At 52.8% G+C, this 27,168-nt stretch overlaps 1 protein-coding gene across 13 annotated transcripts in view; it reads right to left on the bottom strand.

Annotated features, from left to right (window-relative positions):
• ttn.2 (titin, tandem duplicate 2) overlaps window positions 1-27,168 on the bottom strand; it is a 163,952-nt gene that overhangs the window by 17,972 nt on the left and 118,812 nt on the right. For all 13 annotated transcript variants that reach the window (XM_049728281.1, XM_049728286.1, XM_049728282.1 and 10 more), the window contains 19 exons: window positions 10,044-27,137; window positions 9,658-9,954; window positions 8,940-9,527; window positions 8,536-8,838; window positions 8,155-8,451; window positions 7,790-8,077; window positions 7,396-7,695; window positions 7,168-7,319; window positions 6,930-7,080; window positions 6,553-6,852; window positions 4,697-6,463; window positions 4,322-4,615; window positions 3,959-4,246; window positions 3,570-3,869; window positions 3,165-3,499; window positions 1,313-3,044; window positions 922-1,224; window positions 477-788; window positions 76-366 (listed from right to left, as the gene is read on the bottom strand). In XM_049728281.1, the coding sequence (XP_049584238.1) occupies window positions 76-366; window positions 477-788; window positions 922-1,224; window positions 1,313-3,044; window positions 3,165-3,499; window positions 3,570-3,869; window positions 3,959-4,246; window positions 4,322-4,615; window positions 4,697-6,463; window positions 6,553-6,852; window positions 6,930-7,080; window positions 7,168-7,319; window positions 7,396-7,695; window positions 7,790-8,077; window positions 8,155-8,451; window positions 8,536-8,838; window positions 8,940-9,527; window positions 9,658-9,954; window positions 10,044-27,137 (25,392 nt within the window). The remainder of the gene's footprint in view (window positions 1-75; window positions 367-476; window positions 789-921; window positions 1,225-1,312; window positions 3,045-3,164; window positions 3,500-3,569; window positions 3,870-3,958; window positions 4,247-4,321; window positions 4,616-4,696; window positions 6,464-6,552; window positions 6,853-6,929; window positions 7,081-7,167; window positions 7,320-7,395; window positions 7,696-7,789; window positions 8,078-8,154; window positions 8,452-8,535; window positions 8,839-8,939; window positions 9,528-9,657; window positions 9,955-10,043; window positions 27,138-27,168) is intronic.

Below are 27,168 nucleotides of genomic sequence, written 5' to 3'. Positions count from 1 at the left end.
CACACCTTCCGCAAAAAAAAAAAAAAAAAAACAACAACAACAACCCTAGTTACGGTAACGGTTTAGTCAACTGACCCAGGACTTTAACGGTGACAGCCGCCGTCTTGATTCCATTGACGTTCTTGACGGTCAGAGTGTATCTGCCTGTGTCAAATCTGTCACAGTTCTTAACGACAGCCATTGCTCTTGTGCTTGTGTAGGTCAGTGAGTACTTCTCGCCCAGATCCATGATCTTGTCGCCCTTGGACCAGTAAACAGTGGGTTCCGGTTTACCACCCACCGCACCATCCAGGACGAGATCAGAGCCGGCGGTGACAACAATGGTCTCGCCAGTCAGCTTGCTGTCAAGCTCTGCTCGAGGAGGAGCTGAAGGTGAAGAAAGGCAATTTTTGTTCAAATCTGCTTCCAAGTCAGGGCCAACTGAAACTGAAAGAGCCAATGAAATTAAGCACGACATTCTCCATTTTAGAGCTTACAGTATTCGTCCTTGCAGGTCACGGGTCCAGTGGATACGGATGGAGCACTGTGGACCCCGGCGGCATTCTTGGCAATGACGCGATATTCAAAGGTTTCTCCCTCTCCCAGGTTGGTGACGGTAAAGTAGTTCTCCGTGATGGTGGCGTAGTTGCACTTGAGCCAGCGGTTTTCGTCCCACTCGTCAGTACTGTAGACTTTCCTCTCCACCACATAGCCGACAAGCTTGCTGCCACCGTCGTTCTCGGGCACGGTCCAGCACAGTGACACGGAAGAGCGAGTTATGTCTGTCACCTGAGGGTGACCGGGAGGATCTGAGGAGAGTAGGAGGAGAAGTTTTATAATTGCACACGGGTCTTTACACTAGAAATTACGACCCTTGATTGTGGCCATTATTGAGCATTAAAGCTTTGCATGTGTTAAAAAGACAGGCTGCTTGCTACTCACCGACAGGGTTGAGCGCCACCACTGGTCTGGAGGCCTCGCTGGCCTTGCTGATTCCGGCGACGTTCATGGCGTAGACTCTAAACTGGTACTCGAGACCCTCAATCAGGCTGGACACCTTGTAGTGGCAATCCAGACAGGGCAGCTTGTTCTCCCTCACCCACAGAATGGTATTACGCTCTTTCTTCTCAATCCAGTAACCAGTCACCATGCTACCGCCATCGGCATAGGGCACATCCCATTTAATGCCGATGGCGTTGGCGGACACAGTCACCACATCCGGACGGGTTGGAGGACTTGGAGGAACTGCAGGAGTTCATCAGAGGAAATCATCATTTTACCCCAAAAAACGCAGAACATTCTAGGTAACGCGCGAAGCACGATCAGAACGTACCGAAAGGATGTTCAATGATCACGGCTGCAGACTCGATGGACTTGCTGACTCCAAACTTGTTCTCAGCGCAAACCCTGAAAGTGTACTCCATGTACTTAGTCAGATGAGTGACCTTGATGGTAGTTCTCTTCACGCTGGAATTGACCACTTGCCAGGAGGCCGAGCCCGACTCGCGCTTCTCCACAATATAATTAGTGATTTCTGTGCCGCCGTCGTCAGGGGACTCGGACCAGGACAACGAGCAGGACTCGGAGGATACACCGGAAACCACCACAGGGCCTGTGGGAGGGCTGGGTCTTCCGACCACCATCACAGTCACAGTAAAGGTTTTGGCTCCGGCAGCATTCTCCAGAGTCAGGTAGTATTTGCCGCTGTCACTTCTCTTGCTATCTTTTACCACCAGAGTGGTTCTCTCTCTGGTGGTCTTGATGGAAACTCTGTCTGTCTCGTTCAATTTCATCTCTTCCAGCCTCCAGGTGACTTTGGGTGCCGGCCTGCCGCTAATGGGAATGTCAACGGTGAAGGTATTGGAGGTCTTGCAGGTGATGAGTTGGTTGGTGATACCGCTGAGATCGGCGGTGGGTTCGATCCGAGGCTCTTTGATGAGCACCGAGGTTAAGGTCGCCTGAGGCTCACTGATGCCCGCGTCGTTCTTGGCCTTGACTCTGAATTCATACTCTGTATCTTCAATCAGACCTTCCACCAGCATCTTAAGGGACTTGGTCTCCCCTGCGACAGACCAGAACTGTTTATCCTCAGCTCTGAACTCCACGATGTAACCTCTGATGTGGCTGCCACCGTCATGTTCAGGCTTGAGCCACACCAGCGAGGCTGTCGAACTGCTCGTGTCGACAACATCGACTCTCTTTGGCGGAGCGGGTTCTTCGGTCGCCACGATGGGGTCGTTCATCTCGTGAGGTTCCCCCTCGCCGTACTGGTTAACAGCAATGACTCGGAAGAGGTACGACACCCCTATGTCCAGACCGGTTATCCTGATCATCTGCCGGGTGCACTTGGTGCTGACCTCTTGCCACGTGAGGCGGCTAGCCTCGCGTCTGTCCACAATATAGTGTTGGATCCGCGAGCCGCCGTCATTGCTCGGGGCATCCCACATCATGGTTAATGCTCCGCGTGTGACATCCTTAAAGGTGACGGCGCCTGGAGGTCCGGGCGTGTCCAGCACTTTAACAGTAAATGTAATGGACTTGCGCCCGCTGTTGTTTTCTAGGGAGAGCGTGTACTTGCCAGCCTCGTAGCGCGTGCAGCTCTCGATGGTGAGAGTCGAGTGGGAATCTGTGCTCTTAATATCGGCCATCACTGGCAGTTCGCTATCCACTCGGGACCAGGTGATCAGAGGGGTCGGTTTGCCCCGGAAAGCCACGTGAAGGGAGAGGGTGCCGCCATTTTTCACTGTATGCGTCTGCTTGAAGTCGGCATCGATGTCGAACTCGGGCGACGTTAGCCTGTCGAGAGCCTGCACGGCGCTGGGCATCACTGACGATTCACCTTCCCCAGATCCGTTCACAGCGCTGACCCTGAACTTGTAAAGCTCACCGGCAACCAGGCCCTTGGCAGTGTACCGCTTGTGGAAGCAAATCTGGGTATTTACTCGATGCCACTCTTCGAGGCTGGCCTTGCACATGTCAATATTGTAGCCAATGATTGGGAGGCCGCCGTCAAAGACTGGCTTGGTCCATTCCAGGGTGACAGAGGATTTGGTGGAGTCAATAACCTGATGGAGACAGAGCAGAGTAGAGCACAGTTACTGAACCAGTTGCGCTTTCATTCTGCGGAGATCTAAAGTCGAAAGCAGATTCTGATTCCGATTTTTGCTGTCTCTATGCCAACCTACCTTGATTAGGGTCGGGGCGCTGGGAGCACTGGTAGGCTCTCTGCATTTGAAGAGCCTGGATGTGCCACTGGCCGGTCCGACACCGGCGCCGTTCTCCGCCATGACACGGAACTCGTACTCATTGCCCTCAGTGAGGTTGGTGACTCTATGCCTGAGCTCTGTGATGGGCCTTTTTGCAGAAACCTTCACCCAGCGCAGACTCTTCTTCTCACGTCTCTCCAAGATATAGTGTTTGATCTCATTGCCGCCGTCTGACCTCGGCCTGGTCCAGCACACGGTGATGCTGTTGCCGGTGACATGTGTAGAATCCGGGGTACCGGGTGCCTCGGGCACAGCTGTGCGCAAGAACAGACATTAACATTAGGCTGAGATGAGGAAGAAACATTACAGCGCAACAATTCTTACTGTATTGCATCCGAGCAATGAAGGGAACCGAGTCCAGTGGTTTGCCAACACCAAACTTGTTGACAGCAGAGATTCTAAACTGGTACTCGTTGCCCTTGATGAGGTTGGTCGCGCTGAATGAGCAGGCTTCGCATTTGGGGGTGACCAAAGCCCAGGAAAGCCGAGACGTCTCCCTCTTCTCGACGACGTAGTGGGTGATGGCGGCGCAACCGTCGTTTTCCGGGGGATTCCACCACACTGAGCACTTTTCGGCCGTGATGCCAGTGAACCGGATGGGACCCTCAACTGGTCCAGGGGTATCTGAAAAGACAAGGGATGGTAAACGCTCCAAATACGCACACTTGGGCTTGTGCGCTTGTCAAGGAGCGACGGCGTGAGAATGCACCAACCTTGGACTCTGACGTTGACGTCGGCTTTCTTGGCACCGGAGCTGTTCTTGGCCTCCACGGTGTAGACGCCACGGTGGTTCCTGTTTGCATCGCGAACAAACACGCCGCTGGTCCCGATACCAGCGGTAATCTCCATGTCCATCGTGGTCCTCTTGTCAATTTCTTTTCCATCCTTGTACCACACAACTTGCGGTACTGGACGACCAGTGATGTTGCAGCTCAGCTTGACATTCTCTCCGGCTCTCAGCGTCAGCACCTGGTCTGGGGACCATTCGATCTCAGGAGAGACTACAAATTGCAAAGAGGACTAGTTAGCATTTGTAATGGGAAAAGTGTCTTTTTTTTCAATCTTAGAATGCATACTGCTCTCATCCTTGGTCGTGATGTATCCAGAGGAGTTGGACGGGGGGCTAACGGTGCCCACGGCATTGCGGGCGATCACCCTAAATTCAAATCTGTCTCCAGCAGACAGGCCGGTCACTGCAAATTGTGTCTCACTGATGTCAGTGAAGTTGCACCGCAGCCATTTCCCCCTGCCCTGGCGCCTCTCCACGCTGTAGGCCACAATCTTGCTACCTCCGTCTCGCTTGGGGATATCCCACGTCAAAGTGACCGAGTCTCGGGTCACGTCGATGCAGGTCGGGGTGCCAGGTGGATCTAAGGATTCGTCAAATCAAACGTTGCTTCATCTAACAGATACGATGTACGATTCTAAACATACAGGTCACAGGTACTCACCGACAGGGGCGATAGCGAGTGCGTGCTTGCTCTGCTCGCTAACCGGGCTGAGTCCAGCATTGTTCTCTGCATAGACTCTGAAGGAGTACTCGAGACCCTCCAAAAGACTGATGATCCTGTACTCTGTGTTGGAGATGATGGTGGAGTTGACCTTCTGCCACAGGAGACTATTCCTGTCTTTTTTCTCAACGTGGTAGCCAAGAATGGGCGAGCCACCATCAAACTCTGGCGCTTCCCAGCGAATGCTCATGCCGTCACTGGTTACGTTGTAGGCCACTGGCCTTCCAGGAGCACCTGGAGGTTTGTATTGATGCTCTGCAAGGACCTCTGTGGAGATGAGTGACTCACTGACGCCATATTTGTTCTCTGCACGGACTCTGAACTGGTACACAGTTCCCTTCACCAGGTTTGGAATCTTGAACGATGTTCTGACCACACTTGAGCAGACCATCTTCCAGATGGCATGGGAAGTCTCACGCTTCTCCACACTGTAGCAGGTAATCTCGCCGCCTCCGTCCTCTTTGGGCTCATTCCAAGAGATGATAATAGTTTCGGCCTTGATCTCGTCAAAGTGGATGGGGCCAACGGGCACAGAGGGGGGCCCGAGAACGGTCACCTCGATGTCAAAGTAGTTCTTTACAGCTCTGTTGTCCAGAACCAAGGTATACTGGCCTGCGTGCTCCTTCTTGGCATCTCTGACTGTAACCGCCGTCTTGTTGTCAGTGGTCCTGAAGCGGACGTTTTCGCTCTCCTTAAGAGGCAAATTGTCTTTCAGCCAACTGATGGCAGGCCTGGGTTTTCCCTTGAAGGGCAGCTCAATGTGGATGTTCTGACCCACACGAACGGCCAGCTCTCCGTTGGGGTAGTCACTGAGGCAGGCCTCGGGGGAAATGACAAAGTCCATCACCGTGATTGGGCCGATCTGTGAGAAGTCACTGGTGCCCTTCTCATTCTTTGCATAGACCCTGAAGTTCATCTCCGAATCCTCTTCCAGCTCCGTCACCTCGCATGTGCAGCGCTTACAAGTTGTAGCTAAAGTCCAGCTGACATTGTTCTCGTTTCTCTTCTCGATGACGTAGTCAGAGATGTGGCTGCCGCCGTCATGGTCGGGTCTGGTCCACTGCAGAGTGACGGAGGTCTTTGTGGAGTCAAGCACGACCAGGTCTTTAACTGCACCGGGGGTCTCAGTGGCTCTGACAGGCTCCAAGGTCTCGCAGGTGTCACCCACACCAAACTCATTTTCAGCTGACACCCGGAAGAAGTAAGCGATGTCCTCCGCCAGGCCCGACACCTTATAGCTCGTATTGGGACACTGGTCCGTGACCAACTGGTACGCTTTCATGGTGGAGCCCTTCTTCTCAACAATGTATTTGGTGACAGGGGAGCCGCCATCAATGAGGGGAGCCTCCCAGCTCAGCGTCAAGTTACCTCTGGACACATTCTTAATCATCAATTTTTGGCAGGCGGACGGACTGTCTTGCACCTTCAGGGAAACCGTTATGATCTTGGGCTCTCCCACCCCATTCTCAATCTCCAGCATGTACTTGCCACAGTCGTCGCGAGTGACCTTGGGAATTAGAAGGGTGGTAGCGCGCTCGGTACTGGCGATGGTGTAGCGGGTGTCGGCGGCGATGTTGCGCTCCCCGCGGCGCCAGGTAACGCCAGGGGCGGGACGTCCCTTCAGCGGAATAAACACCTCCACGTCACGCCCTGCCCGGGCCGTATAGTGGGTGGTCATGGGAACATCCAAGTCAACGTCAGCCTCCTCTGTCAAGAGAGAAATTTCACACAGACGTCAGAAGGAGCCAACCTTATTACTCTCGGCAGTTTTGCGTTTGTGATGCGAGGTTACAAACCCAGGATATCCTTGGCTTGCACAGGCTGGTACATCTTGATATCCTCTCCCTTGCCCTTGCAATTGACTGCAGAAACTCTGAAGAAGTAGTAGGTTGCTGGTTTGAGGTGAGAAACCACATACTCGCAGGCCTTAACTTGCGGGTTGACTGTCGCCCATTCTCGCTCCTCTGAGTTCATTTGCTCCAGGAAATAATGCGTGATCTCGCTGCCACCATCATACACAGGCTTCTCCCATCCGAGGGTGATAGAGGTCTTGGTTGAGTCCACCACACGTAATTTGGATGGCTCGCCAGGGAGATCTAAAGGCAGAGACACCAGGGGTCTATCAGCTGTGGTACGGGAAAGGCGACGTGTCGGAATAAGTGCAAAAGTGTACCGATAGGATCGTAGGCCTTGTACAATTCGGAGGCCTCCGAGTAGTTTCCTGCTCCTGCCTTGTTGACAGCGCATACTCGGTACTGGTACTCGTTGTTCTCCACAAGCCCGCTGACCTTCTGCCTGGTGTCTCGGATTGTGCCTTTCACCACCTGCGCAATAGACCGCAACCGGCCATTATTACCATTAGCTTTGCAGCCACTACCGGTGACTCGCGGCAAAACGATCCACAAACCGACCTTGAACCACTGAAGACTCTTCTTTTCCCTTTTCTCCAGGTAGTAACCGTCGATGTCGCTGCCACCATCCAGAGCTGGTCTCTCCCAAAGTACCGTCATGGTTGACTTGGTGATCATGGAGACGTGAGGCTTCGATGGCTCGCTGGGAGGACCTGTCGAAAATGAACGAGCCATCGGTTAATATCTGACCGAGGTGGCAATTCATGCGTCGTTTATTGCGTTTTCTACCAAAAGCGTTCTTTGCGACGATGGGCGCCGATTCCAGAGGGTCACCGACGCCATACTTGTTGATACCACGGACTCTGAATACGTATTCGTTGCCCTGGATGAGTCTGGGCACGTTAACGATGCAGTCGACAAGTTTCTCCGAGATGATGGACCACATGACTCTGCTGGTCTCCCTTTTTTCCACAAGGTAGTGCGTTACCATGGCACCACCCTCGTCACAAGGAGGAGACCACATGATGGTGATGTTGTCAGCGGTCACCTTCTTGAACTGGATCTCTCCAGCGGGGGGACCTGGCCTGTCTGTAAGTGGCAATCATAGGATGTTTTGCGATTGGGACCTCAGATAATGATGATCTTTGAACACGAAACAAATACGGAAATTGATTTGAAGTACCTTGGATGAGCAATCTGACAACTGCACAGGCTGAACCCAAGGAGTTCTTCAGCCTGACCTCGTAGGTACCAGAGTTTAGGCGCGAGGTGTCCCTCAGGTACACACTTGTGGACTCAAAGGTGTGTTTAAAGGACAGTTGGGCACTGGGTTTGAGTTCTCTTCCATCCTTCAGCCACTCAATGGTGGGAGCAGGCTTGGCAATGATGTTAAACTTGAGTTGGACATCCGAGCCCGCCCTGTGTTTCAACTCGTTCAAGTACTCTGCTGGTATTTCTATTTCTGGAGCACCTGAAGGAGAAGAAATACATACCTCCGATGAAAACCTACACTCAGCAGTTGAACATTTTGACTGCGCTTTTACGTACCAAAGGTGTCGACGCATGTGGCGGGTCCAGCTGTCATGGAAGGATTGCTCACCGAGCCTACGGCGTTCTTGGCCATGACTCTGAACTCATAGGTCTGATCTTTAGTCAGGCCAGTCACAGTGTAGCGTGTATCTTTGATGTTGGTTAGGTTTGCCTTGGTCCACCTGCCATTGACTCCTTCTCTCTTCTCCACCAAGTAGCCTGTGATCTGGGATCCTCCATCAAAGTTGGGCACCTGCCAGGCCAGGCTGATGGAGTTTTTGGTGATATCGCTAATGCGTAAATCGGTGGGTGGCTCTGCAGGGAACAGATGGCACTGATAAGACAACAGCAAGTGTAAAAAGAGTCCAAAGGAGCCGGGTTGCCGGCACCGTGACTCACCACAGGCATCAATTGCCAGCACTGCATCGGAAACCTTGCTGAATTCACTGATTCCAGCGGCGTTCTCTGCCGCCACCTTGAACTCATAAATGAGTCCGGCGTGAATGCTTGTGACCTTAAAGTGGCTGGCCCGGATGACCATTCTGTTGACTCTTTGCCACAGGATGCTGTTCCTGTCTTTCATCTGGAGATGGTAGCCAAAGACTTGACTGCCTCCGTCCGACTTGGGCTCCTTCCAGGCTACAGTGATGGTCTCCCTGGTCACACCGGTGATCTCCGGAGTGGACGGCGCTTCAGGCAAGGCTGCGGGAAGACAACGAGTTATGAGGCTGGTGTCATGGTCACACGTGATCAGACATCAAAGGGCCAAAATGAAACAATCAACAGCCTTGATGACCACATACTGTAAGGCAGGCGAACGGAAACAGCCGGCGAGTCAATGTGCTCGCTGACTCCATATCTGTTCTCGGCCCTGATCCTGAACTGGTACTCCAGGCCGGTTGTAAGCTTCTGGATCTTGATGGTACAGCGAGCCACAGCAGACGAGACGTCTGTCCAGCTGGCCGTGGTTGTCTCCCTCTTCTGGACGATGTAGTTTGTGATGGCGCTGCCACCCTCATAAGCAGGCGGCAGCCACTTCAGACTCACGCTGTCCTCCGTGATGTCAAACAGCTCCACGGGCCCCAGCGGAACACTGGGCCTGTCCAGAACCACAACGTTGACAAAGGACTTGGTGGTGCCACTCGAGTTGGAAGCGAGGATATCGTAACGCCCAGCGTCTCCTGCGACGCTCTCACGGAGCGTGATCCTAATGCTGTCGGGAGTGACCTCGGAGTTGAACCTCATGGTTGACTTGAGTATCACATTGTCCTTGGAGAGGGACACCTTGGGCAGTGGCCTGCCTGTCAACGGAATCTCACATTTGAGGGTGGAGCCAGCTCTGACATACACTGTGTTGTGGGGGAAGTCCTTCATCACAACCTCAGGAGATTCTTTGGGAAATGAGGAGAGAGAATTGCAACACTAAATTTGATATCTGAGGAAACTGAAGAATCTCTCGGCTTTGGTGAAATACAAAGACACAATGTGCTTGATTCAATCAAAAATGTCACCATAACTTACCATGTTGGTCTCTGACCAACACCGGGGTGATCATTTCTTTGACATCGCTGAATCCAGCGTGGTTCTCAGCTCGGACTCTGAAGAAGTACTCGACATTCTCCCTCAGACCAGACACGGTGTACTGCAAGGACCTGGTTACGCCGCACTTGACCCACTTCTCCTGGCCTTTCTCTAACGCTTCCACTAAATATCCCGTAATTCTGCTGCCTCCGCTCTGCTCGGGTTTGACCCAAGCCAGGGTTACGCTTTCCTTGGTCACATCAGTAACAGCAAGCTTTGCCGGTGGGCTTGGTTTTTCTGGGGGGAGGGGAACACACCAACAATGCGTTATGCTCATTTCGTATGGTCACATTCTGTGAAACATGACTTAATGAAAAGTACGATACCCGTGATCTTGGTTCCTTCTTTGGTCTCAGCAGGTACTCCGACGCCATACTCATTCTCGCCAGTCACTCTGAAGTAGTACACGCCGCCCTCTTGCAGGTCTGACACCTTGTATGTCAGCCTATGGCACGTGTCAGTCAGCTGAGTCCAGCCCTTCCTACTGGCCTCCCGGATATCCACCAGGTAGTTCTTTACCGGTCCTCCTCCTTCATTCTCGGGAGTATCCCATGTCACAGTTGCAGAGTTCTTGGTCACATCCTTGACCATGACACATGCTGGAGGTCCAGGAGAATCCAGGACTCTGACGTTGAGAGTCAAGGAGGCAGTACCAGCTACATTGCACAAGGTGATTGTGTATTTTCCAGAATCGTCGCGAGCGGCTTTCTCCAAAGTGATTGAGGTGAAGGTGTCTGTGGTGTCAATGACAGCACGGACCCTTAGGTCGACATCTGGCTTGCTCCAAGTCACACTGGGGATGGGTTTGCCTCTGAAGGGCACTGTCATGGTGAAGGAGCTACCATCCTTCACAATAAGAGTTTTCCTCATATCATTGCTGATGTCAAAGATGGGCTCTTCTTCCCGTTCCTTGGCCAGCTGCTTGTCAGACTCTGGACTGGGGTCGCTGACTCCAATCTTGTTCATGGACTTCACCACAAACACGTACTCTGCACCAGGTGTCAGTCCTACCACTGTGAACTCCGTATTCTTGGTGTTCTGGACACCGACTGTCCATTCATCATCCAAAGTGTTTCTATATTCCACTCGGTATCCCGTCACGGGCGCACCGCCGTCAAACAGTGGCTTATTCCACGACAGGGTGACGGTGGATTTTGTGGAGTCAACGATCTTGGGCTTCGCTGGCGGGGAAGGCAAGAACTGGGGATCTTCTGCCTTGGTGAGCGGACAGGCAACGCTGGGAGCGCTAAGACCGGCAGCATTCTCTGCAAACACTCTATATTCATACTCAGCGCCCTCACGAAGGTGTGATGCTTTGACTCTGAGGTCATAAACGGGTTTCTTGTTAACACGGCACCAGCGAAGGCCAGTCTTCTCTCTCTTTTCGATGACGTAGCCAGCAATGCTGCTGCCACCGTCAGAGACTGGTCTTTCCCAGCAGATGGTCATTGCCTCGCTAGTAACTGAGGTGACCTCAACATTAGTGGGCGCAGCGGGGACTGTGAACGGATCCATGGCCTTTGTTGGCTCACTTTCAAGGGCTTCGCCATCCCCATATTTGTTCACTCCTCTAACTCGGAAGATGTACTCATTTCCCTTAAGCAGCTTGGTGACTTTGCAGGTGGTGGCCTTCATGTCACCATGGACAAGAGTCCACGCCAGTCTGCTAGTCTCCCGTTTTTCGACAATGTAGTGCATAATATCGGCGCCGCCGTTCTCCCGAGGAGGTCCCCAGGTCAGAGTACATTTTTCTGCTGTCAGGCCAGACACAGCCAAGGGTCCCGAAGAAGGTCCGGGCCTATCCAGAACCTTGCAGTTGATAGCCACAGACCGGGTTCCTGCCACATTGTGCAGAGTCAGAACGTACTGGCCAGAGTCTCTCCTGATAGCATCTCTTATCAGCAGGGTAGTTGCGAAGTTGGTGGTGGCGATTTCACACCTGGCCTTGGCCTCAATCTCTTTTCCATCCTTAGACCACGTCACGACAGGAAGCGGTCGCCCGGTAGTTTCGGCGTCAATTTGAATAATTTCTCCTGCTTTGATGACAAGCAGCTGTCTGAACTTTTCTTCCAAGATGATTGTGGGTGGATCGACATCATCTTTGACTTTTATAGGTCCAGTACTGTCGGAAGGAACGCTTAACACCTCGGCAGAATTCTTAGCGATAACGTGGAAGTCATACTGGACGTCTTCAGTTAGGCCTGTGACATCAAAGTAAGTGTCTTGCAGGTTGGTGAAGTTACACTTCAGCCAGCGGCCATTCGGAACCTCTTTGCGTTCAACAATGTAGCCTGTAATCTTGATTCCACCATCATGTTCTGGCTTGTCCCAGAAGAGGGAGACCGAGGTCCTTGTGATATTGGTGACTCTTAGATTGCGAGGAGGTTCACAAGGATTCCTTGCTGCCACCGGCTCACTGGCTTTGGACCCTGGACCGATGCCGGCAATGTTCTCCGCATAGACTCTAAACTGGTAGAGCAAGCCTTCTTCGATGCCACTCATCTTAAACTGACTCTCGGTCACAAGACCTCTGTTCACCTTGGTCCAAAGGATGCTGCTTTGTTCCTTGCACTCAATGTGATAACCAACGACGGGGCTTCCACCATCCCTGACGGGTCGGTCCCAAACAACAAGCATGCCAGACTTGTTGGCATGGGAAACACGAACGTTGGCGGGAGAGCCCGGCGGTTCGAACGGATACTGAGCAACGACGGGAGCAGAATCGACAGCGTGACTCTTGCCGTATCGATTCTCGGCTGCGACGCGGAACTGATATTCCGTTCCCTGAGTTAGACGGCACACTTTGATCGAGGTCCTGGCGACGGTCGCAGACACAATCTGCCATACAGTTGTGGTCGTGTCTCTCTTTTCCACCACGTAATTATTAATCTGGCATCCGCCGTGGTAGGTCGGAGCATCCCAGGACAGAGATACAAAGTCAGCGCTCACCTCATCCATCTTAATGTTACTGGGTGGGCCCGGTTTGTCCAGGATGATAACAGAGATTTCACCTGTTGTCGTGCCCACTGCATTAGTAAGAGTGAGCTCATACTTTCCTACGTCTTCCCTGGTGGCATCCTTGATGACCATTTTCGACGAGCTCTGCGAGGTGAGAACATTGACTCGAGTGGTCTGCTTCAGCACCTGACCATCCTTCTTCCAGGTCACTTCAGGCTGCGGCCTGCCTTTGAAGGGAACGTCAATCTTCAGGTCATCTCCAGCTTTGACACTGTACGTGTTGAACAGCAGGTTGATGGTGGGCTTGACGGTGGTGTCCTGCACCAGAACGGGCTCAGCTAGAGGTTTGGGGTCACTCCTGCCCTTGTCGTTCACCGCCAAAACCCTGAAGAAGTACTCCTCATCTGTTGCGAGACCTTCAACGGTGGCCTCGAGTGCTTTAACTTCACTGCACAAACTCCACACTTCGTCTCCGTAGGGCTGCATCTCCACAATGTAGCCTGTAATCTTGCTGCCACCATCATGGTCAGGTTTCTCCCAGGACAGAGTGACAGTGTGGCGAGTGACGTCCATCAGCTGCACTCTGCCAGGAGGCAAAGGAGCCTCAGAGACTTTGACTTGTTCCGTGGAGGCGGGCAGACCCACACCAAGTTCATTTACAGCCAGCACGCGGAAGTAATACCGGCCTCCCTCCTGTAGGTCAGAGATCATGTAAGAGTTCCTCACACAATTGGTGCTCACACTGGTGAAGGCCATTCTCTTCTGCTCTCTCTTCTCCACAACGTAATGAGATATCTTTGCCCCTCCGTCGATAAGAGGCGGCTCCCAGGAGAGAGACACTGAATTTCTTTTCACGTCTTTCACCTCAAGGTTCGTGGGCGCGCTAGGTGAGTCCAGGACTCGGACGTTGATGAAGGCCGATTTAGAACCGCTGATGTTCTCCAGCGTCAGTACATATTTCCCGGTATCAAATCGGTCGACGTTCTCAATCACTAACATGGTGTAGGAGCTCGTCACCTCAATCTGAGCACGCTCGTTGAGACTGCCGTCTGCCTTTGACCACCGGACCTCGGGCTCAGGCTTCCCTCGGATTGTGACAAATAGACGCAAGGACGCCGTGGCCCTGACGTTGACCATCTTTCTTAGATCGCAGTCCAGTTCAATTTCGGGAGCTTCCAGCTTTTCAGCGGCGATGACGCTGCCAGGCAGGTCTACGTGTTCACCCACGCCCTCGCAGTTAACGGCGCAGATGCGGAAACGGTACTCTGCGTTCTCCCTCAATTTCTTCACTGTGTAGTTGGTAGCCTGCACCCCAGTGTGTGGGGTGCAAACGACCCATTCATCCGCTTCGGCCTCCTTCATTTCAACAATGTAACCGCTGACGGGTGCCCCGCCATCATATATAGGCCTTGTCCAGGTCAAGGAGACCGTTGTGCTGGAATGGTCGGCGACCTTCGGGTTGTTTGGGGGTCCTGGTGGGTAAATGGCATCGCACGCCTTGATGTACTGAGTCGGTGCACTGGGCGTGCCCACGCCAGCGGCATTTTCAGCAGAGACCCTGAATTCGTAAGAGTGGCCCTCGGTGAGACCGGTGCATCGGAACCGCAGGTCGGTCAGCCTCTTCTTGTTGCATTTGCTCCATCGGATGCCGTCCTTGTCACGTTTTTCAAGGATGTATCCCTCAATCTCGGCTCCCCCGTTGCTCTCTGGCCGTTCCCAGGTGAGCACAATGGAGTCTCTGGTGATGGCACCGGCCTCTGGTATGCTCGGTGCGCTCGGGGTGGTGAATGGATTGCGTGCGACAACTGGCTCAGATTCGAGTGGCTCTCCAACACCGTATTTGTTGACAGCCGTGACTCGGAAGATGTACTCGTTCCCAGGCAGCAGTTTGGTGACTTTATAGCTGATGGCTTGTATGTTGGGCTCCACCATAGTCCACGACAAACGGCTGGTTTCTCTCTTTTCGATGATATAGTGTGAAATGCCAGCTCCGCCGTCATGCGAGGGATGGTTCCAATGCAGATAACACTTTTCAGCAGTCACGCCTTTGACCTTTAACGGGCCCTCCGGTGGGCCGGGTCTATCTAGAACCTTGACGTTAGCCGGCATGTTTTTAACTCCTCCCACGTTCACGAGTTTGAGAACAAAGTGTCCCCCATCTGTGCGGATGCAGTCCTTCACTGTCAAGACGGTGCGTGTGAGTGTGGTCTTGATCTCCATTCTTGGCGTAGTCTTGTCAATCTCCTTCCCATCCTTTAACCAGATGACCTCAGGCAGAGGCTTGCCGGTGTAGTCTGCGTCAATGACAAACGTTTCGCCAGCACGAACCACCGTTAGGTCCTTGAATTTGGAATCCATGGTTGCTTCGGGGGCCTCAATTTCATCTTTGGCAGTTATTTCTCCTGTGCTTGGAGAGGGACGGCTGGATGTGCCTGCTGCATTCTTGGCCACAACTCTGAACTCATAAATGCAGTCCTCAGTCAGGCCGGTGATCGTGAACTGGGTGTTAAGGATGTTGGTGAAGCTGGCCTTCATCCAGCGAGTATCCGGGTGTTTCCTCCTTTCAACCACGTAGCCGGTAATCACGCTGCCTCCGTCGTACGCTGGAGCGGCCCACCGAAGCGTGACATGGTTTCGTGTTATTTCAATGGCCTCGGGAGTACCCGGTGCGTCACAGGGGTCCCGAGCGACGGTACTTTCGGATACTTTGCTCATGGGACTTAGTCCTGCAATGTTTTCGGCACACACCCTGAATTCATACTCAATGCCCTCCTCCAGATCACCGGTCTTGAACCGCGCATCGGGGATAAGCAGCTTGTTGAGCTGAGTCCACAGGAGGCTGTTCTTCTCCTTCCTTTCCAGATGGTAACCAAGAATGGGACTGCCACCATTGTTTAGGGGCGGTTTCCATTCTACCACCATGCTGTCCTTGGTCACCGCGGTCACAACGGGTGCCACTGGTGCATCAGGCACACTGAATGGATACCGAGCCATGACTTGTGGTGAGACAATAGCGGAACTCTTTCCATATCTGTTCTCAGCAGACACTCTGAATTGATATTCCACTCCGGTCTTCAGGTTGCTGACCTTGATGGTTGTTCTGGCGATGGTCGCAGACACAATCTGCCAAGCTGTGCTGGCGGTGTCTCTCTTCTCGACAATGTAGTTGTTTATTTGACAGCCGCCAGTATACGTCGGTGGCTCCCAGGAGAGTGTCACGTAATTGGAGCTCACTTCGTCAATCTTCACAGGACCGGTGGGCGGACCCGGTTTATCGAGAACGATAACGGTGATCTCCTCGGTTGCAGTTCCAACATTGCTGGTAGCTGTGACGGTGTATTTGCCGGAATCCTCCCTCTTTGCATCCTTGATGCACAGCTTTGTCGATGTAGGCGTACCAGATACATTGAGCCTGGTCGTCTCTCTAAGAGCCTGCCCTTCTTTCTTCCACTCCACTGTCGGGACTGGACGCCCAGTCACTGGAATCTCAATTTTCAAATCTTCACCATTTTGCAAACTATACGTGTTGAATGTCATGCTGAATCCGGGCAACATGGTCAAATCCATGGCTACGACCGGTGCGGCGAGAGCCCTAGGGTCACTCTTACCTTTGTCATTAAAGGCAGATACTCTGAAAAGATACTCGTGTCCGTCAGTGAGGCCTGTGACCATGCCTTCGCAGGTCTTGGTGCTGGTGGCCTCCACCCATTCCTCAGAGTCCATAGTTTGCATTTCGATGTAGTAACCGATAATCCTGCTGCCTCCGTCATGGACTGGTTTCTCCCATGACAGCGAGGCAGTTGTTTTAGTGACTTCGGTTAAATTGACTTTACCGACTGACAGAGGAGGCTCAGCGGTCTTAACCGAGTCTGTTGTCTCAACGGGTAGTCCGACACCAAACTCATTTTCGGCAAGGACCCGGAAGTAGTAAATGATTCCCTCGGTGAGCCCGGTGACTCGATAGCTGGTCTTTGTGCACTTGTTGTCTACATTTGCATAAACCTTCCTGTTGGACTCGCGCTTTTCGACCAGATAATTCTTTATTCTTGCACCACCATCAATAAGAGGGGGCTCCCAACTCAGGGTGACGCTCTCGCGTTTGACATCTTTGACGATCAGGTTCATGGGCGCTCCTGGGGTGTCCAGAACTTTGACAGATACAAATGCAGATTTGGTGCCTGCGCTGTTTTGCAGATTGAGGACATATTTCCCGGCATCGTATCTGTCACAGATATCGATGGAGAGCTGCGTGTAGTCATCTTCCATTTCAAGTTGAACTTTACTGGGAAGTTCACCGTCCTCCTTGGCCCAGCTAATCTCCGGTGTAGGACGACCCTTAAATGGAATGCCAATTCTCATGGGGGCTCCCGCACGGACGGTAATGCCCTTTCGAAGTTCTGCATCCAGAGTCATCTCCGGGGCATTCATCTTATCCACAGGCGTCAGTGTGCCCAGGACTTGGCTTGGCTCCCCAATGCCCAGCTTGTTGATGGCACAGACGCGCACTTTGTATTCCTGATGCTCAGTCAACTTGGTGATGGTAAACTTGGGGACATTTACTCCAGAAGGTGGCGAGCAAATAGTCCACTCCTCCTCATCAGCCTTGGTGATTTCAACAACGTAACCTTGAATCTCGCAGCCACCATCATATATGGGCCTGTGCCATGCCAGACTTATGGAGTCCTTTGTGGTGTCTGTCACATGAACGTCGGTGGGGCTGCCAGGCTCAAAAGTGGGGTCACAGGCTTTCAGGTAAGGTGTAGGAGGGCTCGGCTGACTCACGCCAGCTGCATTCTCGGCAGACACCCTGAATTCATATTCGTGGTCCTCGGTCAGTCCCGTCACTCGGAAACGCAAGTCCGTTACCCTGCGCTTGTTACACTTGGTCCACCTTATGCCAGCCCGATCTCTCTTCTCCACAATGTAGCCAACAATTTCACTGCCTCCGTTGGTCTCGGGGCGGTTCCAGCAGACAGTCATGGAGTCCCTGGTAATGTTGGAGATGTCAATCTCTCGAGGTGTGCCAGGCGGGACAAACGGATTCCTCATTATAACTGGAGCTGACTCTAGAGGCTCCCCCTCGCCATATTTGTTGACCGCCATGACCCTGAAGATGTATTCGTTACCCTTCAAGAGTTTGGTGACCTTGAACATGGTGGCAACGCAATCACTGGAGACCACAGTCCACGCCAGGCGGCTGGTCTCTCTCTTGTGAATGACGTAGTGAGAAACGCCGCTGCCGCCGTCATGCCTCGGCGGAAGCCACGACAGGGAGCACTTCTCCTCTGTGACATTGCTGACAGTAAGAGGACCCTCCGATGGACCCGGTCTGTCGAGGACTTTCACGCTGAACGGGACAGTCTTGCTGCCGGCCACGTTGGTCAGTACCAGTGTGTACTGGCCGCCGTCCACTCTGATGGCATCCTTCACAACAAGAAGAGCCTTAAAGTCTTCATTTTTAATCTCCGCTCGGGCCGAGTTCTCCACTTCAACATCTCCCTTAAACCACTGAGCTGTGGGAACGGGCTTTCCGTCCACTTTGGCCTCCAAACTGAATGTGTCCCCAGCATTGACGACGAGCGTCTGATTGTACATGGCGTCCGTCTCACAGCCGGGCGGGTTAACTTCGTCGATTGCCGTGATGGCTCCGGTGCTCTCGGAAGGCTTGCTGACTGCACCGGCCGCATTCCTTGCAATGACCCTGAAGTCATATTTGCTGTTTTCTGTCAAGCCGGTGACGGTGAATTCAAGGCTCGTGACGTTTGCAAAGCTGGCCTTCATCCACTTGCCTTCAGGAAGATCCCGTTTCTCCACTACATATCCAATAATTAGACTTCCGCCGTTGTACTGCGGGGCGGCCCACCTGAGCTTCACTGAGTGTCTGGTCACAATCAGTGCTACTGGACAGCCAGGAGGATCACACGGATCGCGGGCCACATAGACCTCTGAGACTTTACTGCACTTTCCAATGCCGACAATGTTCTCGGCGTAGACCCTGTATTCATACTCGATGCCTTCCTCCAGAGGAGTGGACTTGAACCTGCAGTCTTGGATGAGAGTCTTGTTAATCTTGGTCCAAAGTATGCTGTTCTTCTCTTTCCTTTCAAGATGATAGCCCAAGATAGTGCTGCCACCATCAGATGGAGATTTGTGCCACTCCACGACCATGTAGTCTTTAGTGTATGAAGACACAAACGGCGTGCCCGGTGGCCCGGGCTCTTGGAATGGATACTGTGCCACGACCGGGTCCGAATCAATGGCATAACTCTTGCCATATCTGTTCTCAGCATAGATTCGGAATTGATATTCCGTGCCGGTCTTCAGATTGCCCACTTTGAGCGTCGATCTGGCCACGGTGGCAGAAACCACTACCCAGTTGGTGGTGGTTGTGTCTCGTTTTTCGACAACATAGTTTGATATTTGGCAGCCGCCTGCATAAGTGGGAGGTTCCCATGTAAGGGTGATACTCTCTGCACTGACATCATCCAATTTGACAGGTCCCGTCGGCGGTCCGGGCTTGTCTAAAGTGATAACTTCGACAGTGGCTTCCTTGGATCCCAGATCGTTGGCAACGGTGATGGTGTACATGCCTTCGTCCTCTCTCGTGGCATCCTTTATCGTGAGTGTGGTCTGATGCGCTGAATCTGTGACGTTTACCCTGGTGGTCTGCTTGAGGGCGGCTCCATCCTTGGACCAAGAGATGGTCGGCTTTGGATGTCCTGCAATTGGCACTTCCATCTTGAGGTCGTGTCCCACTTGAACACTGTAGCTACTGGCTTTAGGACGAACGGCAGGCTCGATCACAAGGTCCTTTGCGACGACCGGCTGAGCCAGTTGCCTGGGGTCGCTCCTGCCCTTGTCGTTGACAGCCACCACTCGGAACTGATACTCTTCTCCCTTGAGCAAGTTACTCACTCGGGCCTCGGTTGCCTTCCCACTGGCACAGACGGACCAGGAGTCAGTGTCCATTGGAGCCAGTTCAACTTCGTAGTGGCTTATCCGGCTGCCGCCATCATGTAAGGGCTTCTCCCACGTCAAGGTGACGCTACTGTGCGTGACGTCAACAACGCTGACTTTACCGGGGGGCTGCGGCTTCTCAGATACCTTGATCGGCTCAATGGTTTTGGCAGGCAGACCGATGCCGTACTCGTTCTCAGCCAGCACTCTAAAGAAGAATATTCCACCCTCTGGCAGCGATTCTACTTTCCATGTCATCTTATTGCAGACGGTGACTGGGGAGTAAACCTTACGAGTGCTCTCCCGCTTCTCCACGATGTATTGCTTAATCTTTGAGCCGCCGTCGATGAGCGGAGGCTCCCACGTCAGAGTGACGGAGTTCTTGGTGATCTCCTTGATGAAAAGGTTATTTGGAGGGCTCGGGGAGTCCAGGACTCTGACGCTGATGAAGGCGCACTTTATTCCACTGGCGTTCTCTGCAGTAAGCGTGTATTTGCCACTGTCAAATCGGTCCACGTTCTCAATAACAAGCGATGCGTAGCTGTCTGTGTTATCAATTTGGGCTGTCTCCTTAATCTCCCCGTCAGCCTTGCCCCATTTGACCTCAGGGGCGGGACGACCTCTCACGGGAACAAAGAGCCGAAGTGTGCTTGCGGCTCTGATGTTGATCATCTTTCTCATATCGGCATCGAGGTCCAGGTCTGGAGCTTCGAGCTTTTCTTCCAGAACGATTTTCCCCGGGAAATCAGCTTGCTCGCCGACACCCATTTTGTTGATGGCGCACACTCTGAACTGATACTCGTGCTTCTCCAGGAGCTTTGCCACCGTGAAGTACGTTTCTGCGATTCCAGAGGAAGGCGTGCACATGAACCACTCGTCTGACGCGCTGTTGCATGCTTCTACAATGTAGGCCTGAATCTCACAGCCACCGTCATAGATGGGTTTACCCCAGGTCAAGGAAACGGTGGATCTTGATGTGTCCACCACCTTGGGATTGTTTGGCGGGCCTGGTTTGAAGACAGGATCCAAGGCTTTGTAATATGTCGTCGTGGGACTGGGCGCTCCGATGCCAGCAGCATTCTCTGCAGAGACTCTAAATTCATAGCTGTGGTTTTCTTGAAGACCGCTAACTCTGAAACGGAGCTCGCCTACGTTACGCTTATTGCACCTGGTCCATCTAACGCCGTCCTTGTCACGTTTCTCCACAACATAACCTTGGATGGCACTGCCGCCGTCGTTACTCGGCCGTTCCCAGGTCACTACCATGGAGTCTTTGGTAATCGTGGAGACTTCGACCTCTCTTGGTGGGTCGGGCGGGACAAATGGATTTTTGGCAATCATGGGCTCGGATTCCAGAGGCTCACCGACTCCATATTTGTTCACTGCAATCACTCTAAAGATGTACTCGTTACCGGGGAGAAGCTTGGTGATCTTCAGGTTGAGGGTTTGAACCTTCTGCTCAACTACTGTCCAAACCAGTCTGCTCGTCTCTCTCCTTTCAACAATGTAATGTGAGACATCGCTACCGCCATCTTGCAAAGGTGGTTTCCAGGAAATGGAGCATTTCTCACTCGTTACACCGTAGATTGAAATGGGGCCCTCTGGCGGACCTGGCCTGTCCAGAACTTTGACATGAATGTTCACAGATTTCTCTCCACCTACATTCTTCACCAGCAACGTGTACTGGCCCCCATCGACACGAATGGCTTCTTTGACAACAATGCAGGCCAAAAAGTCGGTGTTCTTGATTTCCAGGCGTGCTGCTTCACTCATGACTTGACCCTCCTTCAGCCATTGTACCGTGGGTACGGGTTTGCCAGAGAAAGCCGCCTCAAGCGTGAAGGACTCTCCGGCGTTCACCAGCACAGCCTGGGAGAATTTGGCATCTAAGTCAATTTGGGGCGGATCCACCTCATCCTTGGCAGTGATGGCTCCGGTGGAGTCGGACGGTTGACTGCTCACACCAGCTGCATTTTTTGCAATGACGCGGAACTCATAAATCTGATCTTCAACGAGACCCGTGACAACAAATGAAGTCTCAATGACATTGGCAAAACTGGCCTTCATCCAGCGTCCGGCTCCTTCCTTCTTCTCTACCACATAGCCAGTGATTTTTATGCCACCATCATACTCGGGTTTGGCCCATCGGAGGGTCACCTGGTTTCTGGTTACGATAACAGCCTCCGGCTTTCCTGGTCTGTCACAAGGGTCTCTGGCTACCTGCAAATCACTCACGACGCTTGCTTTGCTTAGGCCGACAATGTTCTCAGCATAAACCCTGAACTCGTATTCAATACCCTCTTCCAGGCCAACCGCTTTGAATCGGGTTTCTGGGATAAGCTGTTTGTTCTGCTTCACCCACAGAATACTGTTTTTCTCTTTGAGCTCCAGGTGGTAGCCCAGGATCTTACTTCCACCATCACTGCTGGGTTTATCCCATACGACCAGCATGCTCTCCTTGGTGGCTGACTGGACAACCACGGAACGTGGTGAAGCGGGTACGTCGAATGGATATTGAGCCACTATGCTTTCAGATAGCAGCGCCGAGGACTTGCCATAGCGGTTCTCTGCGGCAATCCTGAATTGGTACTCACATCCGGTCTTCAGACGTACAGCTTTTATAGTGGTTCTGGCTACCGTGGCCGATACGATCTGCCAGGTAGTGGTCGACGTGTCTCTCTTCTCCACGACATAATTGTTGATGCTACAGCCACCGTCGTACTCTGGCGGATTCCAGGACAAGATCACACTGTCTGCAGTGACTTCGTCCAGCTTGATTGGGCCAGTCGGAGGGCCTGGCTTGTCTAGGACCACCACGTTTATGTCTGCAGTTGCCTCTCCTGCTGTGTTACTAAGTTTGATGGAATACACGCCCACATCATCTCTGCAGGCCTCCTTGATGACCAGGAAAAGGTTCTTGTCGGTGCTTTCAGCGTGAACTCTCGTCGTCTCCTTGAGGGCGACGCCGTCTTTGAACCACGTCGCTGTTGCTTTGGGACAAGCGGCATAAGGCACGTCAATCTTCAGATCATCTCCGGCTAGCACACTAAAGGTGCTGAAAGCCAGTTTGAACGTTGGCGCTATAACCAGATCTTTGGCCACCACTGGCATGCTGAGAGAACGTGGATCACTAACTCCCTTTTCATTGGTTGCTGAGATACGGAACATGTACTCCTCTCCCTGCGTTAAACCTGTTACAACTGCCTCGTTGGTCTTGACTGCCATAACCTGGGTCCACTTTTCACTATCACTTGCCTGCATCTCAACAATGTATCCGGTGATTCTGCTGCCACCGTCATGGTCGGGCTTCTCCCAGGTGAGTGTAACGCTGGTGCCGGTAACCTCGCGGAGAGTCACCTTTCCTGGAGGGAGGGGTCTCTCCGACACCTTAATGGGGTCAAACGTCTCCACCGGGAGCCCGATGCCATATTCGTTCTCAGCCAAAACTCTGAAGAAGTACATCTTGCCTTCCTCCAGTTCTCCAACTTTCCAGCTGGATTTGTGGCAGCTTGAACTGACAGTGGAGTAGGCCTTCCTGGTTGACTCGCGTTTCTCAACAATGTAATTGCGGACTCTGGAGCCCCCATCAATTAAAGGCGCATCCCAAATGAGCGAGACCGAATCTTTGGTCACCTCCTTGATGAGAAGGTTCTGAGGTGCCCCGGGGGTGTCCAGCACCCTGACGTTGACAAAAGCACTCTTACTTCCCGAGGCATTTTCCACGGTGACTATGTATTTACCACCATCAAACCTGTCAACATTTTCAACTTGCAGAGTGGTGAATGATGACGTGACCTCAACGATAGCTTTGTCTAGGGACTCCCCGTGCTCTCTTGACCATTTGACGTCAGGTGCCGGCCTGCCTTTAATCGGCACAAAGAGTCTGAGTGTGCCACAGGCTCGGATGCAGACCACCTTACGGAGATCCGCTTCGAGTTCGATTTCAGGAGGTAGTAGCCTGTCCTCGGCTTTTGGAGTTCCGGGGACAGCAGCGGGCTCTCCCACACCCTCGCAGTTGGTGGCACAGATGTTGATCTTGTAGTCTTGGTTCTCTTTCAGCCCAGTGATGGTGAAGGAGGTAGCTGTCCATCCCTTCTTAGGAGTGTGAATTGTCCATTCATCCTCTTCTGGCAGGCAAGTCTCCACAATGTAGCCAGTGATTTCAGAACCACCATCATAGATGGGCTTATTCCATGCAAGAGTGATGGAAGACTTGGTCGTGTCTAGAACTCTCGGGTTCCCCGGAGGTCCTGGTTGGAATATTGTGTCCATGGCTTTGTAGAACGGACTCGAGGGACTCGGCTGGCTCAGTCCGGCATTGTTCTCTGCAAAAACTCTGAACTCATACTCGTGGCCCGGTGTGAGGCCAGAGGCCTTGAACCGAAGGTCCGTTACAGTCCTTTTGTTGCACTTCACCCAGCGCAGTCCAGTCTTATCCCTTCTCTCGATGACGTAAGCGTTAATTCTGCTCCCTCCGTCATGCTCGGGGCGCTCCCAGCAGACCACCATTGAGTCTTTGGTGATGGTCGTGACCTCCGGCTGCCCGGGCGGGTCACTGGGAACGTAGGGATTGGCACATATGACAGGCAGGGACTCCACCGGCTCTCCAATGCCATACTTGTTCACAGCCATAACTCTAAAGACATACTCATTGCCCTGCAGGAGCTTGGTGACCTTGAACCTGTTTGCTTGGAGATCTGTGGCCACGTTTGTCCAGGCCAACCTGCTGGTTTCACGCTTCTGAATGATGAAGTATTCGATCTTGGCACCGCCGTCATGTGTCGGATGCAGCCAGTTGAGGACACACTTCTCCGCGGCAATGTCGGTAACCGTTAAGGAATCGGGCGGTCCCGGTCTATCAAGGACCTTGACGTTGAAAGTGAATTTAGCGTAGCCGCCAGGGTTACTGGCAGTAAGGGTGAACGCACCGCCATCTCTTCTCAACGAGTCTTTGTTGATTAAACTTGTGTGGAAAGCAGACATCTTGATCTCCAACTTTCCGGTATCTTCGAGTTCCTTCCCGTCCTTGGTCCACACGAGTGAGGGAATGGGCCGACCCGTCACGTCGGCCTCCAGCGTAAACACCTCTCCGGCCATGACAACAACATTGCTACTGTAAACGGAGTCGACATTGAGCCGGGGCTCCTCAAGGTCATCCCTGCATGTGATGGCTTCCGAGGGTCGAGAAGGTGCACTAACGGCTCCTGCTGAGTTGCGAGCCAACACGCGAAATTCGTAAACTGCGTCTTCAATCAGACCGCTGACTGTGTAGACCGTCTCGAGGATGTTGTTGAAGTTGGCTTTGAGCCAGCGCCCGCTTGGCAGCTCTCTCCTCTCCACAGTGTACCCGGTAATGGGAAATCCTCCATCTGCCTCTGGTTTGGTCCAGGAAACGGTCACCTCGTGTCTGGTGATGTTCAGTGCCAAGGGTCTGCCTGGCGGATCCACCGGATCCAGAGCGTGCAATGGGTCAGAAGGTTTGCTGGGTTTGCTGAGACCAGCCAGGTTTTCAGCAATAACACGGTGTTGATATTCAATTCCATCAACCAGGCCAGTTGATTTGAAGATGTTCCCCACCACGAGAGATTTGCTGATTGGCTGCCACAGAATGCTGTTCCGCTCTTTTCGTTCCACATGGTAGCCCAGAATGGCGCTGCCCCCATCCGAAGCTGGCTCGTTCCAGCTCAGAGTCATTGCATCCTTATTGTGAGATGTGACTGCAGGTGGCCCTGGCTGGCCTGGGACATCAAACGGATAGGTCGCCACCACCGGCTCAGAGACAAGGGCTGGTCCAATGCCGTATCGATTTTGGGCCTTAACACGGAACTGATATCCAGTTCCGGTGATGAGCCGGGCTGCCTTAAATGTGGTGCGTATGACAGTGGCTGCTAACTCCACCCAGGAAGTACCGGTGGTCTCCCGCATTTCAACAATGTAATTGTTGATGGGAACACCTCCGTCATTCTCAGGGGCCTCCCAGGACATAAGGATATAATCGGACGAGACTTCGTCCATCTTTATGGGACCGGTGGGTGGACCCGGAATATCGTGGACTAATACTGTGATAGTTTCAGTCACTGTGCCCAGCATGTTCTTTCCTGTCATCGAATACTGGCCTCCATCAGTCCTCTTGATCTCGCCAATGTTGAGGATGGTTGACGTTGCTGTGGTTTCTGTGTTGATTCTTTGCGTCTCTCTGAGAGCAGTGTCTCCTTTCTTCCAAGACACAACAGGTTTGGGTTTTCCAAGCACCGGAATCTCTACCTTAACCCGGTCGCCAGCCTTGGCAATGACCGTCTTCTGGTAGACACCACGTAGATCAAATGACGGAGCCGATGTTTGCTCCTTAATAATCGCTGGTCTGCTCTCGCGTGGATCGCTTCTACCCGAAGCGTTGACCGCCATTATGCGGAATGTATATTCTTCCCCCTCGATCAGATTGGTCACAGTGTAGTCCAGAGCCTTGATGGCAGCAACGTGGAGCCAATGCTCAGTGTCGTTCCTCTGGGCCTCAATGACATAGCCTGTGATCAAGCTACCACCATCGTGAAGAGGCTTGGTCCACGCTAAGCTGGCGCTGTCCGCCGTAACATCAGTGATGTACAGGTTTTCTGGCGGCGAAGGGGCCTGAGAGGCCCTGATTGGGTCGGCAGTTTCAGCGGGCTCGCCGACGCCGAGGTCATTCTCGGCAGAGATGCGGAAGTAGTAGTAAGCGCCCTCCTCCAGGTCAGTGAATTTGAAGGAGCACTTCTGCCAGTCGGTGCTCAGGACAGTGTAGGCCTTCTTTGTGGCCTCTCTCTTTTCAATGATGTAGTTGTGGATCTTAGAGCCACCGTCAATGATGGGGATCTCCCACTGAAGGGTTATGCTCGTTTTAGCAATCTCTCTCGGTTTGAGATTCACCGGGGGCCCCGGTGTGTCCAAGACCCGAACATTTATGAAGCCAGTCTTCTTTCCGGCCACGTTCTCCAGGCAGAGGTTGTACTTTCCGGCATCGTATCTAGTGCAGTCGGGGATGACCAGCAGGGTGTAAGACTCAGTCGTGTCAATGTGCGCACGCAGTTTCAGATTGACGTCATCTTTGGTCCAGGTGACTTCTGGCACAGGACGGCCTCGGATGGGAACAAAAAGACGTATCGATGTGCGGGCCCTGACCACCAGGGATTTGCGGAGTTCGGCGTCTAGCTCAAAGTCTGGAACAGACTCCTGGTCCACAAGTTCTGTTACTTTCTCAACCTCTGCAGGTTCGCCAACCCCTTCTGAGTTCACAGCTCTGACTCTGAACTGGTATCTGCCTCCCTTCTGCAGTTTTCCGATAACATAGACAGTAGCCTTCAGCTGGTACTCTGTCTCTGTCTCCCAGTCATCATGCCCTTCCTTTTTATACTCCACAATGTATCCATCCACTGGCAGTCCGCCGTCGTAGTGGGGTCGGCCCCAGGTGAACGTGGCAGACGTTTTTGTGGTGTCTGCAATCCTTGGGTTGGAAGGAGGGCCTGGTGGATCTGATGAAGAGGGAAAAGAACTTGTTGAAGA

The sequence above is a fragment of the Syngnathus scovelli genome, chromosome 8 (genome assembly GCF_024217435.2).
Source record: "Syngnathus scovelli strain Florida chromosome 8, RoL_Ssco_1.2, whole genome shotgun sequence".
Taxonomy (NCBI): Eukaryota; Metazoa; Chordata; class Actinopteri; order Syngnathiformes; family Syngnathidae; genus Syngnathus; species Syngnathus scovelli.
Note: the sequence above shows the minus strand (reverse complement) of the source record. Positions and strands in the feature narration are given on the sequence as shown.